The sequence below is a fragment of the Asparagus officinalis genome, chromosome 5, assembly GCF_001876935.1.
Source record: "Asparagus officinalis chromosome 5, Aspof.V1, whole genome shotgun sequence".
Lineage (NCBI taxonomy): Eukaryota > Viridiplantae > Streptophyta > Magnoliopsida > Asparagales > Asparagaceae > Asparagus > Asparagus officinalis.
Genome location: NC_033798.1, coordinates 82,945,467 through 82,964,026, shown reverse-complemented (window position 1 = coordinate 82,964,026; position 18,560 = coordinate 82,945,467). Strand labels below are relative to the sequence as shown.

General features: G+C 36.4%; 2 protein-coding genes across 2 annotated transcripts in view; both read right to left on the bottom strand.

The window, feature by feature from the left end:
* Nucleotides 2,768–9,887, bottom strand: LOC109839923 (probable plastidic glucose transporter 2). The gene is made up of 15 exons (XM_020408387.1): nucleotides 9,618–9,887; nucleotides 9,364–9,519; nucleotides 8,988–9,090; nucleotides 8,817–8,884; nucleotides 8,593–8,725; nucleotides 6,432–6,531; nucleotides 6,193–6,305; nucleotides 6,002–6,095; nucleotides 4,995–5,148; nucleotides 4,706–4,849; nucleotides 4,551–4,624; nucleotides 4,371–4,453; nucleotides 3,876–3,990; nucleotides 3,377–3,561; nucleotides 2,768–3,017 (listed from the first exon to the last, which is right to left on the bottom strand). The coding sequence occupies exons 2-14, from the start codon at nucleotides 9,443–9,445 to the stop codon at nucleotides 3,379–3,381; spliced, it is 1,446 nt and encodes a 481-aa protein (XP_020263976.1). The 5' UTR covers nucleotides 9,446–9,519; nucleotides 9,618–9,887; the 3' UTR covers nucleotides 2,768–3,017; nucleotides 3,377–3,378.
* Nucleotides 11,397–18,560, bottom strand: part of LOC109842091 (golgin candidate 5) — a 27,167-nt gene continuing 20,003 nt past the window's right edge. Inside the window, exons 15-23 of the mRNA XM_020411002.1 lie at nucleotides 18,423–18,502; nucleotides 17,088–17,251; nucleotides 16,956–17,045; nucleotides 16,468–16,549; nucleotides 16,166–16,380; nucleotides 13,848–13,907; nucleotides 13,643–13,756; nucleotides 11,948–12,022; nucleotides 11,397–11,825 (exon numbers count right to left, since the gene is read on the bottom strand). Of these exons, the coding sequence (XP_020266591.1) occupies nucleotides 11,790–11,825; nucleotides 11,948–12,022; nucleotides 13,643–13,756; nucleotides 13,848–13,907; nucleotides 16,166–16,380; nucleotides 16,468–16,549; nucleotides 16,956–17,045; nucleotides 17,088–17,251; nucleotides 18,423–18,502 (916 nt within the window). The 3' untranslated portion in view covers nucleotides 11,397–11,789. The remainder of the gene's footprint in view (nucleotides 11,826–11,947; nucleotides 12,023–13,642; nucleotides 13,757–13,847; nucleotides 13,908–16,165; nucleotides 16,381–16,467; nucleotides 16,550–16,955; nucleotides 17,046–17,087; nucleotides 17,252–18,422; nucleotides 18,503–18,560) is intronic.

Below are 18,560 nucleotides of genomic sequence, written 5' to 3'. Positions count from 1 at the left end.
TATATATATATAGTAAGGCTCCTATCAACTTAAGTTGATGTCCACCAAACTTCCTAGCCACTCATTTATTAATATGAAAAACCTTTTCATATCATGCAAGGATCCTTAGACGATATGAGTGGCTAAAAAGTTTGGTGGACAACTTTTTGTTATCCACTTAAATTGACACAAGTTTTGCTATATATATATATATACACTTTTTGGTTGGGCGAAAAGCCTATTGGTTAGCAACTTTAACAAGAAAAAGTGCACAGTTGTACTTACTATGCGTCGTTAACTTGTACATCAAGGGTTGTTTTAAAACGATTTGCTATGAATAGGGCAAGTCAATAAAATTTTCTATGCATCAGTACTCGTGTACGATTTATTTATCACATTAGCTTAACATTTGTATATTTATAACCATGCATACTATATTTATCAATGTATACTGGTTTTCTCTCTATGTTTACTTTTCTAAATAGCCTTACGCTGTTCTGCGAATGCCTGTAATAAGAAAGAGCTTTGAACATCTTTCTGAATTAATCCTTCAATTAATCTATACTTAACTACAGTGAAAGGGGTAAATTAGGTAATTAACATATGTAAAGTCCCTTGATTTAGCTAGTGATCATTTTTCCTGATAAATAGTAAGAAACTTGACAGATTTTTTTGATATCCTTATGCGCATCACTGCATGTTCTGAGTGAGTATATTGGACATGTTTTCGAAAATTTTACAAAAGTTAGAAATATTTTGAAAAGGGATTTAACATATGTTAATTAAATCTGTTCTTTGATTAGATCAATGTGACTTGACGAAGTTGTCCTTATATCTAAAATTTGCTTGATTAATTAGATATTGTGAGAGATATATAATGTTTACTGAGGGCATTTCGTTTGTTTTCTGAGGGCATTTACTAACTGGGAAGTTAAGTACATAAATACCGATGAAACCCGGCTAACGAAACAAAATACCCTCGGTAAACAAACCTATACATCCAACCCTCAGAGACTCTCCAAATACTCTAAGGGCTTGTTTGGATTGAGGGGAATAAGGATGAAGGGATGTTAGGGGAACCATTCACCTTGTTTAGGAACATTTAGGAGGTGAAGTTATTCACCCTAGTTCCCCTTGGTTCACCCCCTAATAGTATAAAATTTGTATTCACCCTAGTTCCCCTTGGTTCACCCCCTAATAGTATAAAATTTGTTACCCCCCAAATTGGGGTGTAACCAAGGGGAAGGGAACTCCCTTCCCTTCCCTTCCATTCTCTCACCTGTTTTCCCTTAACTTCCCTTCACCCCCTACAAATCCAAACTGGCTCTAAATTGAGGAGAGACGACAGCATGAAGACCAAGAGAGATAACACCCCTCTTCTTACCTTAAAATCTCCTGCAACTCCTCTAATTCCAGATTTGATAAACAGCAGCCGCTCGCGTAGCACGCAAAATAAATAAATAAATAAATAAATAAAACTCTTCCAGATCAAAGCAGCAACTAGACAATGAAGGAACATGCGATCGATATTCTCCTCAGCCTGGTTACCCACTGAATATGAGGAGTATAGGATACAAAGAGAGTTTGATATGCTTTAGACATAGGGGCTGTTTGGTTCCGGTTTTTGGAAGGGGAAAGGAGGGGGAAAGCTGCCAAAATGTCAGGCTTTTCTCCCTTTTATTGATCCAAAAAACCGATCCAAAAAACCGATCCAATCAGCCCCATACCAATCACCCAATCAGAGTTGCTCTGGATTTGAGCATTAATAGAGCTCTCCATCTATGCAGCAACCAATCTCTAATTTGAAGAAGTTTATGCCATAACCAATTAATCTTGCTTTCCAATAGAATCCTGACGATCAATAGTCAATCAGGACCAGGAGCTAGCTTTACCAGTTGGAATAGATTGAAAAGCATGAACAATCTCAGCATCAGTAGCCGGAGGGCATAGCAAATTCTTCTGGGTATCATGCAACGCTTCTCCCCTAAAGGCCACCTCAGCAACTCAAGACAGCTGGGACCCCAGAAGACCTTGATGGAAGTGAAGGAATTTCCTCCACAATTTGTTTACCATCATTAATTTCCCTCGACCCAAGGCAGTTGAGACCCCGGAAGGCATTGATAGCTGTGAAGAGTTTGCTCCGCAATTTATTTACCACCAGTAATTTTCCTACCACTTCCAATATATAAATATTTATAGAGAAGCACATCACACAAGTGAAGATAAAAGAATGTTTCACAGGGGAAGAGACAAGTGAAGTACATGATTGGGGTAGTGAAAGAAACCAAGGTTGTTCTTCTTACTGCTCTCTTCCGTACTAACGCTCCTGACAGAAATGAGCTTGGTTTGAGTCATTATGTATAAAACTGATGATTGTAGGGCCTTTTTTTTCTTGCGACTTTGGTGGCTTTTTTGTTGCGATGATTGGTTATGCATGATCTTATCAATGGATTTACTGTTACATGGTAATGAATAAAAGTTTTTTCATTAACAAAAAAAGAAAATCCTAAAACGTGTCCAAGAGGAGATCAAATAGTACCGAAGGGGGAAATCGATCGTGGAAGCGCAGCGATGCATGCAGACGAGGCATCCTAACAGACCGAGAGATTCGAACATATTTTAAAGCGGATATTTTGCAAAATCGACTTTTTTTGGTCAAAAGAAGTCAATTTTGCTAAGTATTTTCCCAAAAATGGTCTTTTTTAAAAATTCTCCTTTTAGACATGTTTCAAAAAACCTGTAATACCCCTCAAAAGAAACTTATAATACTCCACCGACAAGGAACAACAATGAAGAACTCTGTTACTCTTATTCAAATCTAAAGGTCTTTAGTATGAACAATTTGCTTACTGTCTTCTCCCATATAATTAAAAACAAGAATACATGTGATGATGCTCTGCTCAAGATAAAACTGGATATATCACTCTGTAAATGCCAATACCTAATGATCTCATCGTTCCTCATTTGCTACACTTTCTGTATTACGGCATGGAATATGTTGAATAACTATTTGCTACTTGTTTATCAGCCATTCTGACCTGCAACGCATCAAATTTCACATTAAGAACGCAAATATGTCTGATGACTTGCAAAAATTAGTAACGTAGTACAAATTAGATATCACAATTCAGGGTACTTGAACACAATTGTTTCTGTAAGTTTCCAGCATAAAGTATTTTCAAAGAATCTCCTTATGCGTTTCCATGATGTTTCTATCTCCAAGAGAGCAAATATACAAGTGGTCATTTCCACATCTACATTGCGGCAGTTCATAGATCTCATGGGAGCCAACAAGCACTGAGGATTAAATATGGACCTTAAGGACCATCTTGGCTCGGTTTACTACATAAAAAAAAGCATTACAATTTTGGATAATAATGGCAGCAGCTGATGGTACCTTTACTCAGGTTGGAGAAGTGAGATTTCAATTTCCTGTAGAGTCTTGCCTTTTGTTTCCACAACATTTCTCCTCACAAATATTGCTGCAATCAAACAGAAGAACGCAAACATAGAGTATAGCATCTGTGACCCTAGTCGTTCCAGCAATGGCAAAAACAGCAAACCAACGAAGAAATTCACCACCTGAAATTTTAAAATAGACTTAATAAGATTAACATGATGGATATTAAATTTCTCATATATATGCTATAAAACTTTCCATCCCGAGTAAAAGTTGTCCAATTCAACATAATTTGTTTGGTAACTGGCTTCAAGTTGGTGATGTACCAAGATATGCAATCCACGGTCATCCAAAAAAATTTCCTTTATTTGGATTCCGCTCTAAAGCTTTTAATCCAATATTTTTCTGGCTAATAATCCTTTCTAAATCCAAGGGAAATAGGCAGAATGGTTAAATAAATAAGCGTAAGTAGATGACTAAATTGCAGAGTACATACCCAATGCACGCACATGCATGTGGCCATAGCTTTTGCACGAATTTTGTTGGGAAATATCTCCGATAGAAGAAGGCTAGGGACTGGACCGGCCCCTAGTGAAAATGCCAAGACCGATCTGCAAAAATGGAAGGATTATGACTGAGATTATGTAATCGTTGAATTAGTTTTCTGGTGCCTGCCTTCAAGAGTATGATGAAGAAACACAAACTACGATACATATGGTAAATAAAAGTAAATTCAGGGTCATGAAAATTTCGGAACGCCACACTAAAAAAATCATGAGATTGTTCCTAGTACAAAAAAAAATTATGTAACAGTTATATATTAAGATTTAAGCTTGTTTAGTTCTTGTACTGGATTTTGATAGTCTAATGAAAGGTGTCTTACTTATTAGGAAAAAAAGGAAATATAAAGGCGTCTTACTTATAAACAAACATTTTTTTTCATTTGCTTTAGTATGGAAAATCCCTGGTAAGATAGGTGCTAGGTACTTACAACAGCATTCCACCAACAGAGAAGTACAGAGCCCATGAGGCAGGAAGTCTTGCTGCCATGGCCTGAAGGCCCATTGACACTGCCTGATTTGATAAAAATACGTTATTATTCAATCTAAATAATATAAATTGAAAACAATAATAACTTATAGTGTGTTGAACTTTAAAGCAAAAGACATACCATGCCAATAAAACTACCTATAAGTAGTACTTTCCTGCCCAACTTATCCATTAAACTCATGGCGACAACTGACCCTGTATTGACACAAGAACAGCAAACCCTTATTTCTCAATTTCGAATACTAGATATAATGCAAAACAATATCAATTTACTACCTGAAAGATTTGCAAATCCTAGACATAAGTTGGCAAGGTTTGAGGGCACCCCCGCACTCTTAAAAACAGTTGAAGAGAAATAGAAGACAGCATTTATCCCCGATAACTGTTGTAAAGCAAATAGTGTTGATCCAATAAAAACAACTGTATCAAAAAAAAGAAGAAAGAAGGTGTTTGCAATGAAAAGAACTTCTAAGGTAGGTAAGATTATAATACAGTTATTATAATAATAACAGCATAAATAAATAGAAGAAAATTTAATAATATATACATTTCCAGTTATATGCACCTCTAAAATTGTGACCACGTAGTAAATCTGAAAATTTTATGGTCTCCACATCATCTCCTTTATCTGAACGAGATAATTCTGCAATTGCTGACTTGACATGGAAAGCTCCCAAAAGTCTTTCATATTGAATTTCTGCTTCAACTAGCCTTCCACGCTGTAAATAATAACCAGAAGACACTTAGCTGATAAATAAATTGAAGAACCCTGGATAAAGAAGAAATTAAGATAAAAGCTTTATAGTTCTGAATGTCTTAGACTCTTAGCCAAGGAAAAAAGAAAAATTGATCTATGGTCTTCTTATGGCAAGCTATGCTATCCTAAAATGTGTGCTCAGCTACTTGATTTTTTTCTTAAAGTAACGTGGGTAATCGAGCCTTTTAAAATAGGTTTTACTTGAGTTGTATGTTGGCCCTTTACTGACCATTATTGGTAAATTAGAGGGAAAATTAAGGGATGCGCTCTGTACGAATGATGGGACTTGAAGGCATTTAGCAGAAGGAAACACCAAGAAGTAAATGTTCATAGTATTAGGCAAAAGTTCAAAAACCACCAGCTTTTGCAGTCATATTGGTATGATAAATCATTATGAAGAAAGTGTATGCATTTAGAAAATGTGTAAGCATTCCTGACACACATATGAGAAGCATTTTATGAGTGGAAGTAGAATCATCTATCTTTTTCCCTCGTTTCCGAAAACTCCAAGTAGAAGTTTGGGGTTGATATAATAATAGCCATCTCAAAAGACAATTATACTTCACAGAGAGCAAATTAAGATAGGTTTTAGAGTTTTCTTTCATCTCCTTTCCAGATAAGGGATTCAAGCCCTAATCAGCAATCTTCCTAACCAATTAGGAGGTTGCTTCTACACTATAAGATGGTATCTTGACTAACTTTCTATATGACTTCTATTATAATAATATTGAAACGAAAGTAGAGAAGGTCATAGTCAAATATGATTACTTTACATGAAGAGAAAGCTCAAGGAAATATTTGCAGCAACTACAGACCTTATAGAGCCATGAAGGACTTTCAGCACAAAATTCTATGAGAATCGCAAGAAAAGCACCAGGAATGGTAGAACCCCAAAAGCAGACCCGCCACCTGTTAAGATGTAGACTGATGTGATCAGGAACTTCACAATCGAAGAACAAAAAATAAATACTGCAGAAGTATATAGATTTCAACCAAGTTCCCTTACCATCCAGGGGTTGTCTTTACTGGAAAACCCATAAACATAGCGGCGATTAGACCAAGACATGTGGCAATCTGAATTAAACTTCCATAAGTACCTCTAACAAACGAAGGAGAGACCTGGTCATTTTAATACACAAAAGCAAAATAGAAGATCATTTACTGTTACCAACCATGTAATATTACCAATACTGCAAATTAGATAACACAAACAATCCTAAATCATAGTACAATCATCATTCATACCTCTGTCACATACAGAGAGGCAACAGGTGGACCTAGTCCCATTCCTATTCCAACTAAGAATCTGCCGAGCAGCATACCCTCCAAACTGTTTGCTATTGCACTGTAAATGGATGCACAAAGTTAACTTAGCAAGCTTGTCAAGGACTCTATCAACAATAACAAAATTAACAGTTCTAAGGATCAATAGACTGGTGTGTGAGTTACGTGAAAGAATTTTGCACATTATCTCAGTGCAATTTTTGCAGATTATCTGTAACGCGGAATCTGTAGGAGAAGAAGCAGAAATTGAGGAACAATTCAAGTGGATGTTGCTTCCAGCTACCACAAGGAAAAGGTTCCTCTACGTAACACCAAATATAAGCACGATTGTTATGGGTACAAAACGGGTATGTATATTTGCAAATACAACCACATCAAAGGATGCAATCATACATGAGTATCATGCCACTAGAATATAAAACTAAAACCCTCAACCCTCACCATAGCTTTGGAGTTTTGGTCCATTGGTAGGGACTTTAAGATGGTCTAAAAGCAACCCAGGTTCGAATCCTACCGGCCACGAGTTTCTAAAGTTGAGTAAGAAAAAGATATTGCTCAGTGAGTCCAGTTTCAGCCCATAAAAGAGCCTTCAACTTGCAAGGGCATCTTAGAATATAAAACTATAACCCTCAAACCTCACTACTCAAACCTCACGACGACTTCAAGAGTTTTGGTGTAGTGGCAGGAACTTAAAGACATGTGGTGTAGTGGTAGGAACTTAAAGACATGTGGTGTAGTGGCAGGAACTTAAAGACATGTAATATCCACATCCGTGTCTGATTGGATAAAGATAAGGATATTAAATATGCAATATTTGGCCAAATTCCAATGTCAATATTATTTTCTTTTGATCAGGTACATATATTAACATAAATAAAAAGAAGTCAAATATGAATATAGAAAATTGTTTTGATCGAAGAGATGAAATAATTTTGACACTAGATTAGTTAACGAAAAAGGGATTTCAGTTAAAGAAAGATCTGAACTTGGACTTTTGGACCTGTGGGACATGTGTGGAATGAATAGCTGATAGTATCCTGACATAGATTGGTGTATCTAAAACCAAGTTTGGCGATTGATTTTCTATTGTGCTGGACAATGTTAGAATGCAAAATTATAACCCTCAACCAGTTTTTCAGAAAGCGGTCTGGGCGTCCGTCTAGGCACCCACATAGATCTTATTTTGGCTGCCCACCTAAGTCTGGGAGCATGAGGAGAGCACGGGCCGTTTATGTGGACAACACTGCATAGGTCATGGTTGTGATTTTCCCTGCTGTTGCTTCCATTGCTTCCATGTCCTTCAAGCTCCTCCGGCCTCCACTAACTCGGAATACTTCCACCTCCTCCAACCTTCAGCAAAACACCCTCCACCTCCTATTCAACAGGAAAGAAATCCTCCTGTAGGCGCCAAACATTTTCAGCAACATTGACCATCACTAGAACTGCGGAGTTTTGGTGTGGTGGAGGGTGTGGTGTAAGGGCATTTAACAGACACATTGGTCAGACTCAGATTTGAAAGACTACACCAGATTTAGATAGCTCTTGTATTACATGGCCTATATGCTTTTGATAATTACTCATTTCCCTCAATTTCCAACACATATTTGTTTCTGTGACATCTAATCATAACCATATCAAAATTTGATGGCTGTGTATATCAATTTTCCTAATTAAATTATGTTCATATGTTCATATCCATATTCATCTCTGAGATAATATATGGATGGGTACGAAGTGACAACTTATTTAGCAAAATGAGTGTCTCACCTTGCTAGTAACATCAGACAGTATGAACCTCGCCGATTCTCTCTTGGTTGCTCATTTTTTAAATGAGGTGACAGTTCATATCATGTGTGCGTGCATGTGCGCAAATGCGTGTCATGTGATGCAAAAAAAAATGGGTGTATACAGAGGTAAAGCAAATGTCGTATCTGATTCATTTCCAATCCATTTGCATCCATAATGATTATAAGAGTGACGGATTCAAATTTTTGCTAACTACATTCAAGAACTAGGAACTCCTTCACATTGGTTTAGGACGTCGAAAGCATCATCAACCCATCAAACAGGCTAATACAAATCCAAAAGAAACAGAGAAAATATATGAATGAGGTTAGACTACCTTACAGAAGCTCCAATAATCATAGGCAATGCACACATCTGGAATGCCCTACGGCGCCCAACTGCATCAGCAATCCAACCACTACACGAAGAGCCAAGAAAGGCCGCACCCAAGCAAATGCTTACAACGAGTCCTGTTTTAGAACCAAAGCTCCCAGGAGTTACACACAAGTGAACACCATACGCAAAAGGCAAGGCTCAATTCAAATTAGCGTAGCTAATTACCTTCATCCAGCGTGTTGCCCGAAAACCCAAGATCTTTAGCAATGCTATCCAATGGTTCATTCACCACTCTGTTTCATAACTCAATGCAAATTTTCAAAGCTTTTACTACTTCACACAACCATTTTGGGGGGAAAACAATGGATAAGCGAAAACCATGAGAAAAGAACGAACCCAAGATGGTATCCGAATAGGAATGATGAGATTGTTGCCACACATACATGAGGAAAAGAGAGTTTCCAAGAAGGATTGCTGCCTTCTTGACTCAAGAAACGACCTAATAATTAATTGCAATCATAAACATCTCAAGATTAGATTTTGATCATAACCATAGAAAATTCCAAGCACCCAGTTACCCAGCAAATGCAGGATGACCAGATATAGTTACAGAATTCAATAAACCGTCCAATAACGTGCTGAAATATTTCTAAATCGATATAGTCATAAAATGTGACCCAAAGGAAACAGTTCAACATTTCAGATCTAAGATGAAATTTTGATGACAGCCCATGTTGTAAAACATCCAGAAACACAAGAACAAGGGCATCACCTGAGCTGGGCTCGCCTCGATCGAAGTCCGCCATCAGCTCTTTGGCGGCCATTCGCTTATGAACAGAGGAACTACCCCACATCTTGAATTATTATTATTATTTTTCTTTTTTTTTCCCCACGTCCTTCACGTCCAAATCATCAATCACAGCTCTCGCTTCTCCAACGAAAATCGAAGAAGGAAAAACAATCAGAACTCGAGCTGGCGAGAGCTGATTTAAAAATGATTAGAACGAGGAGAGATCTTTGAAGAACCTGAAGAAGGCAAATGCAGAGCATGGGGAGATCCAGTGACGTGTCGCTGGCGCTCTCTCACTCTCTCTTTTTCTGCTTCACGTGGGCCCAGATCCCAGCGGATCGCCGCAAATGGAGGGCTGTGAGCGTAAGGATCCAGCCGCAGGGGCTAACGTGCGCTTCCTTGCGTCCTCCTACGATGAAGTTTTTGGTTTGTTCGTTGGGATGAGATGAGCGCGGATCTTCGAGAGGGAAGAGAAGACAACTGCAGAGGTCGGTGCTATCTTGCGCCGAGAGACGCGTGGATTATTGGAAAATATTAATTAATAGGATAATAAGTCGCGCATGTGGTCGGTCTTATTTTCTGAAGTACAAAAGGTTGGTTCAAGCAAAATTTTGGTATTTGGTATGGGATTATATGTTTTTGGAGTAAAAGGTGATTTTTTTTTTAGATTTTATATTTGGTGTTTGTTTTAAAAAATTTTTTAGAATATTAAATCTCAAAAATACAAAAAATACCTAATTTTTAGAATTTGTCAAATCCTCTCACTTTGAGAGGATTTGACAAATCCCATATGTGTGGTTAACTCTCTTTTTATACATTTATATTTTTTTTTTGAGGTAACCTCACCAAGATAAACATATTCATCTTATTTTCTTTTTAAAAATTTGTTATCATATAATTTGGGTTTGAACCAAATAACGTATTACAAATTTTAGGATTTGCTTTTCTATAATATTGAACCAAACAAAATATTAGAAATCCTAACGCACGTATAAAACCATATGGATTTGAAATTCCCCATGATATTATTACAAATTCTAAAATTTTGGCTTTTGAACCAAACACCCCCTAAATGTGGACACCCTCATTCGCACTTAATGATCACTTAAAGAGTCAGCTGAGGTTGTTCTTCAACTTTTAGGCAACATTTTCCGTATTCTATTCAGAAAAGGAAATGTTACGTAACTACTGATCGTTTGGAGTGATTCTTACTAAATATATTTAGTTGTAGTTGTTATTATTAAAGAAATAAGGGTTTTTTTTATAACCTAACTCGAAATTGAACGCAGAATTATATGAATCATATTAGAACCTCGCGAATAAAATAGGTCGTTTTACACATCAATCTTTGACCCTCGTAAATTCTAATTCATCGTTGGCAAACAATGTGACAAAAGGACACCTTTTATCAGTAGTTGCAAGCGGACGCGTAATAAGACACTATCCACTTTGGAAAATCCTAAAAGATCATGAGATTCTTTTATTCTTTTTCTTTTATGTATGTGTAATTTCATTATGATGATCAAGATAAATAATGTTGATCATCTCTTTTAACAGATAAACACTGCATCTAATCAGAGTAAAATTTTATATAAAAAAAATGAAACGACTTCCCTTGTAGCAGGAGATGGCAGGCTACCCTGCAGCCCAGAATGAAGACGTCCAAAGGAATAGAGTGGCACTACAGGCACACCTTATTTTATAAATCTCATGTGGGCCCGGTTACTGTAGCAGAGAGAGGGGAGTGTGGCTGAGGGTGTGACACAAGGTGTGCCTGTATCATTTTTGAAAGGAATATGCTTTTCTTTAAAAGTGAGTAAAACGTTGTAAAGACAAAAGTTTATAGGCTAAGTGTCTTTAGGCCTACGTTTCATGTGCCCAACTACCATCAAGGCTTTTTTTTCAAGCAACATAAACACCATCAAAATTCACCAAATATTAAAGAAATCAAGCATGTCGGAGGGGCAGTAGAGGCCTGTTCGTTATAAGAAGATTTTTATGTGGAGCAGGTTTGGTACACTAATAAAATGTTTATTCACCACGAAAAATACACAATTCAAAATTTACACAGTAAGTTTGTAGAAAGATTTCCAAAAAATGAAATTAATACCATGTATAATCAAGTACTACATGAAATATAAGACAATGTTGATCCTTATAAAGAACTATTTGATGTCACTCTCACACATACAATATACAACATTGGATCTTGCTCTTTTGAGTGAAGCCTGACATATTTACCGCAGTATTGAGGAACTTCAGCTTGGGTAGCAAGAGCTACCAAATCTTAAATTCCAACTGTGCTACTTACAAGAGTTTTGCCTCGTTCAGCATTGGTTTCAATCAATAAAATGGATTGACGAGCGAATCAAGCAATTAATGCTGCTGAGGAGAAAACTTCCAGGTGATTAAGCTGCACCAGCCGAAGAGCTCAACACCTGAATCTGTTGGAAATTAAGAAAAGAAACAGAAAATAAGACCATTATGATATAAAAACAACACAGACAACATCCAGCAAAAAGTAAATAAATAAATAAATAAAAATAGTGCAGTAAGAGAAGCTGACCTTGTTGACAAGCAAATCTACTTGCTCCCGGTACATCTCCTTTAGGTCCGCAATATCATTTCTAAGCTCTTCCAGCTGCAAAAAGGCACCCAAGGCGTAAGGCCCTTATGTTGGAAACAGACTGCAAAAGAGAATAGAAAAGGTGCAATCCAAGCACAAAGCAAAAAAATCCTGGAGAAGGCATTTGAATTTCAAAAGAGGTGCACAATCTAAAAGGAAACAAACTACAGACGCGTTTTCCCACGTGTTGAAGAGTAACCATTGGAAACGTAATTCCAAGAAATGCATGTATAGTGACAACATAAGCTCACGTCACCATATTGCATGCTTCAGAATGTACAGAATGAAATCATGATACTAGCCTGCTATTAGACAGACAGGCCTCTTGACCATGTTTTTCATCCTAGCATCATTTCCAACATTGGATGTGCACACTTTCTCGCATGAGCAGACGAGTACCAAATTGTATCGGCAGCCATCTTAGTAAAACTAAGAAGCAAATCTGCGCACATATACATCCATACATACATGTGTGAGTGTGTGTGCAGGTGTGATGGTGGGTCGGTGTGTCACTAATGCACCAGTTCGAAAAAGTAATAAGATTATAGTTAATGGAACAAGTTGGATTAGAGGTAGACCAAAGCAAACTTGGTTGGAAGCAATTACAAGATAATAATTTGTTGTTGTAATATTAGAAGCAATTAAGATAAGCTAATAGTTCAGTAATGGAGGAGATAGCTTTACGTTGAATGGAAGAATATGATTCATGTAGCTGATAACAAGATTTTGAGATAATCTCTTAATGTGCTGCTGTGCGTGGTGAATGGTTTCCGCAACAATCCGACCAAAGAAAACGGATGTGCTCCATCACAGTGGTTTCAATGTAATCAAAGCTTCAAAAACATTCACCAAACAAATGCATATATAACTACCGGACCCGTGAAAATATCTTGTGCATGGTGTTGTTCCCACTTACCCACAAAACGATCATTAATGGGCTAATATGCAAGTAGTTTAACCCCTTGCAAAGGTCTCAATTATGAACAAAACAAGTTTAATTTTGCTCTTGACAGTGCATGCATCTTGAACAACTTAAAGCACAGAAGACGTTTACATTCTACAGCTTAGCAACAGTATTGCATATGAATATTGCCTTCTACATATAGATACTGGACAGATTTCATATTTGACATTACTGTAACACCAAATAACAAAGTTTTTTACCCAAAAAATTCTTCCAAATTGGTCCTGATGAACTTGGTTAAAAATAACTGAACAGTTAGCACCATTTCAGGCTTTTTCCTAAATTTGGGTGAGCGTAGGACCAACAACTCAAAGGTGAGATGGTTCTACGGGAGATGGACAGCAGTTTCTAACCCACTTTACCCCAAATCAACCCTCTGAGTCAGTGCTTAATTGAAGAAAGTGAGGCGACAACAGAGCAAAGCAATGACTAGAAAATCCTGATGCTATGCGGAGAAACCTATCAAAACAGTTTGTTAACTCCATATAACCAAAAGCAACAGAAAGAAGCTGGAAAATAATAAATTTGCTAGTGAATTGATGTAAATATGAGCCAAAGAATCAACTGAAAGACAAAAGGATATCTACAGTTTTGAAGCAAAATTTGGTGGTAAATGAGGACTCATAATAGTTATAAAAATGGTTTGAATGGAGCAAGAGCCATATTAGTACCGCTTCATCCCGTTCACCCATGAGTTCAAGTGCAGAAGAATGTCTTCTCCTTAAAGCTTCTAGCTCCGCTCTAATACCTGGAAGAACAGCTGCTTCTGCTCTCAATTTTTCACACTGCAACAAACCAAGCTCCAGCAATGTTGTTAATATGGCAGGCACCACAAAAGGGAAATGTCGGAAATTCTATACATGACCATGATCTTACCTGTTCAGTCATATTAACTAGCTCTTCAGACAGAGAATCCCGTATGGATTCCAGTGATGACTACATGGTTAAAGTTGAAAACAGTTAGAAACCAGATTTCACAACCTCAATGAAAAATTTTGCAAATGGTAAAAGAAAATGAAGAAAATAACATGTCAGAAAAACATGTGCAAAATTCAATTCCAATGATACGAAAAGTAAAAATGATGACCCATGGACTGGGGAATCCACTGTATCATACACCTCCACATATGCTGAGTACAATTCGGCCAGAAGCGCTGAAGGACACAGACACTCATGTAATGTGCGACTCTATCTTGTTTTTTTTCCTTCATATTTAAACCCAGGATTTGATAGCCAGCAGGAACTGAGCCTCAATCTCATTCCAAGGCATCCCAAAAGTTCTGCAAGCAAGGTGGAGAGTGAAAGCACCAAGCTGTGTTTATGATCATGGACAAATCTCCCAGCATAAATGACCACTGATTCACATTTACATGATGGTGGTATGTCTAACAAGCTTAAAACCTATGATGAGACTGCCATCTCTGTATAGATCCACATCCTCATTATGTCTTGATTTGTTTGGTGAACATTCTAATAGTATGGTGGGTAGGGTAGAAAAATGTTCAGTGAAGAGATGGCAGACACATTTGTTAAGCAAGAATGTCATATACTTTTTTTAGTAAAATTGAAAAATCAGCACGTATTCATTCTTCCCTTCCAGGGTTTCTTTATTCCTACGACTTGCTAGCAAATTGAGACTTTTTGACTAAAACTGGATAGCTGTCAAAGTGCGCTAACTTTTTGAAACAAGAATATTCTGGTCAGATGGTGCAAGGAAAATGGAACAATAATGAAACTGGAAACTGAAATAAATGGGGAATTGTTTCACTATAAAGGGCGTTTTTTTCTATTTAAGAAAAAACTTACCTATTATTACATGTTATCATTAATTAACTAGTGTAAAGGTTCTCTAAATAATATAGTTATAAATAATATGACTAGTAGCCTAGTACCAATTGTTAAAACTGCACCACCACTCAAAATGTATTCAATGGCTAAAGAAACTTGCATAGTGTATTATAAATAGTGATATTAATAACTAATTTTTATGGAATATTATCATATTTTACTTTTATTCTTTGTTAGTAAATTTTTACTAAATGTTTTAGTAAGAATATATATGATATTTTAGTTAGACTATACTTATTATTATATTAACAAATGTATTTATAGAACACTATGTTACATTGTTATCTACTATTATTACAACAGTATTAAATCCTAATTTACTAATCAACCTGAAATAACATTAACAATTATCTTTTGTAGTGAATAATAATATCCATATTTTTTATGTATATTGAAATAGTTTTACTATTAATTACTATTTTACTTATTTTTTATTGTAATTAACAAAAAATTATTGATTACTTATACTCTAGGTTGCATAGGTTCGGTACGGGTAGTGGTAGGCTACAAATACGGGGCAAGGCAAAATTGCAACAGGTAGGGTACGGGGACACGGATTTATATATGCATGTTATGTATATTTATGTGTTAAAATTGATAATTTACATAAGATCAATGTTGTTTTTTCATTTACATAAGATAAATATTGTTTTTTCCTTTGCATAAAATCAATATTTGAGAAATAGATGCTAAGTGTAGAATATACATTCAAGAAGTGTATGAGAAGTGTTTCAAATTAAAAACATGCATTGTATAATTGGGTATACGCCCGAATAAACATATGCATATATCCCATAAGTGTCCAAGAGGTTTGGGTACAGGTACGTGCCGGGTACGGCTATGGCTTCCTAATACAGGTAAGTGTCGGGTACGGCTATGGCTTCCTAATAGAAGTACCGAGATGTCATAACTTATACTAAAGTATTAAATTAACGAATAATCTTAAATAACCAGGGAGGAGGGGGCATTTCTTTCTTCGCAAATTACCCCATGGCCCTCCATAATTGCCCCACTCCAAAAGGAGGTATCGATTGAGAATTGGAACCCACCAGAAGTTATAAAGGAGAACTGAAAAAGTGGGTAACTGCCCAAAGTTATCCTTGTTCAAGTTCATTTGATTAGCACCTTAAAAAGCTTGCTCTTTCTAGTTTTAATACACTAATATGTTAATACTTCAAATTTTCTCAGTAATATATTTCAGATTTCAAGCAATGCACATGTTCTTGAAATGGCTATGCAGTGGTTCATCTCATAATAAATGGATAACATAAATACTGGATTTAAAGTACCTAAAGAAAAATCTATGTTGGCCAAAAAGAACAGCAAACGGAACAAAAAATGATTACCAAACGGGAAACATAAGATGCAAGTTCTCCATCCTTTTGACGAAGTGCCGCTTCAAAAGCACTTGGAGTCATGCTCTTCAGGAAGTAAGGGGACATAGTAAATTCTCCTGAACCTCTCCTCTCCGAGAGAAAACTGTCAGATGAATCCAGAGAAGCTTGCAGGAAATGGCTCTCCTCCATGCTCCCTGCACTAGAAAGTTGCCGCTGAACATTTCCTGCAATGGGATAAAAGAAGAGATCTGATTATTACCAAATTTTACAGGAAAAAAAGTGAGAGAGAGATAACAACTGACAGGTCTTACCATTTTCTAAAGGAGGGTGTTTGAGTTTAGTGATGTGATCTTGACTGGTAACTCTAGAAATTTTGTGTGAAGCAGTCAGCTCCTACAGGTTGAAGTGAGTTTAGTTTTAATAAGTTTCTCTAATTATGAATGCTGGAACAGAAGATACAGATGCTATGACTAACAGCATGTCAGCATTAACACATAAATAAAAAACTGAAGTAGAAAAAGTATTTGATAAGACAAATTTTCTATAATTTAAAAGATGTGCTTTGAATTTCAAAATTTTAGTTATTTTAATTTTCAGAAGAAGATAATGGTGGCAATCCAAATGTAACACCATTTCTATTTGTGCCAGACAAAAGCATCGTCTCCTCCCTTATCGGACTTTTTATGCTCCTTGTCCTGCGTAACTTATAATTTGAATTATTCTATCCACATAATCCTTAGTTTTCTCTGCTAAACCCATTATAAATTACCTCCTATTACTTAAATTTTTATGCAGAGACATGTCGAGAAATCTTAGCTTCATAAATTCCGACCCCATCAAATAATAGATCTGACCTTCCTATATCAAGGTTCTCCTGAAACTGATATCCCTGTTCCTTCAACATTTAAATTCATTAGACATTATAAAGCACAAATTCAGCATAAAAATCCGATTTCAGTTCTTGTTTTCTTCTCAAAGCAACAAACAACAAGAACTTAGAATAACCATAGTTTGATGGTTGAAACATCTGTAAGCTAGTGTGCTTGGATGACAATAACCATCCATCCTTTACTTTCCTGTATTTATGTGCTGAACCTACCAGATTCAGAAATGACAGATTAAAAAGCATCCTTTTGGTAACTTTTTTTTTGCAACTTCTGTCTCTGTCTTGCCCAGAAGATGAATAGAAACTCCACATAGCAACATATCACACTGGCTCCTTCCTGGATGCTCCTTCGGGGATTTTCGAAGGGCTGTTTCTTAGTTGGAAGAACTTAAAGTGCATGACTATCACACAGTTTTCTATTGCCAGTCAAGATTTAGCCCACAGTTCTCTCGGCAATTTTAATTTGCTGGAGATTGGCACCAGAAATTCAAAGGGTTAACATTAATTTGACAACCAGTCATTACAATAATTGTGAAACGTTCCCAGAAGCCTTTAGATATAGTTTTTCCATATGGCAAACCATATTATGAAGAGAAATGGCTTTAAAATGATGATTATGCAACTGCTGCGTGCAGAAGCCACTAGTACATTAGAACTTCTGGGATTAAAAGAGCAGGCTGAGCAGCATATGAAAATGTCCATTCATCAAAAGGGGATGCATCAAATACTTCACAACAAAACATAACAAATCAAACTAAGCATTGTGGATCAGCAGGTATACAAATACAACAGAGAAGGTTGAACCAATATGCCTGGATTATTAGGTGGCACCAATAAATAACAAGTTCAGCTCTAATAATCTACGTAACAAAGCAGGTAAATTAAAGAAGTTTATACAGGCTGAAAGGCAAACTTAAAACACAGTTCGATAGACAGAGCTCAAGAATGTAGGAGCTACAATTATATACATGGTGAAGCGCTGAAAATTGGAGAAAATATAGAGATATCCTCATGCACAACGACACTGCTAAACTCAAGCAAGAAGAGAGAGAATTACTTACAGAAGCAGAGCTAGAAATCCAAATAGGAGTCTGGTATTGGATACAAGTATAAAAATAAGGATTTGAAGAGTATTAATGACTGGTTTTTAAATGATTAAATCATGTGATATGTGGATTCCATGAGTATTCTGACAGATAGTAATGTATGCCTAGAACTAATCACAAAAGAGATATATGGGAACTAAGACAAAAATTGGGTAAGCCTGCACTAATTTTTCATTTAGCATTCGCGTACAACATAATATTAGATTAAGAAATATACTTGAGTATAATGAAGGTTAGTGAAGCTTATATGTAATCCTCAGACAAGATGTTGTACCTCGTAGAAATGCTTTGTCAGATAACAACTTAGAACTTCTGCAGGAGAATTCAATCATATGCATGGGTGTGACAAGAGATCTTTGAACAGACAAGGAATATTATCTCACCAGAAACATTTATTCAATCCTAGAGTTAT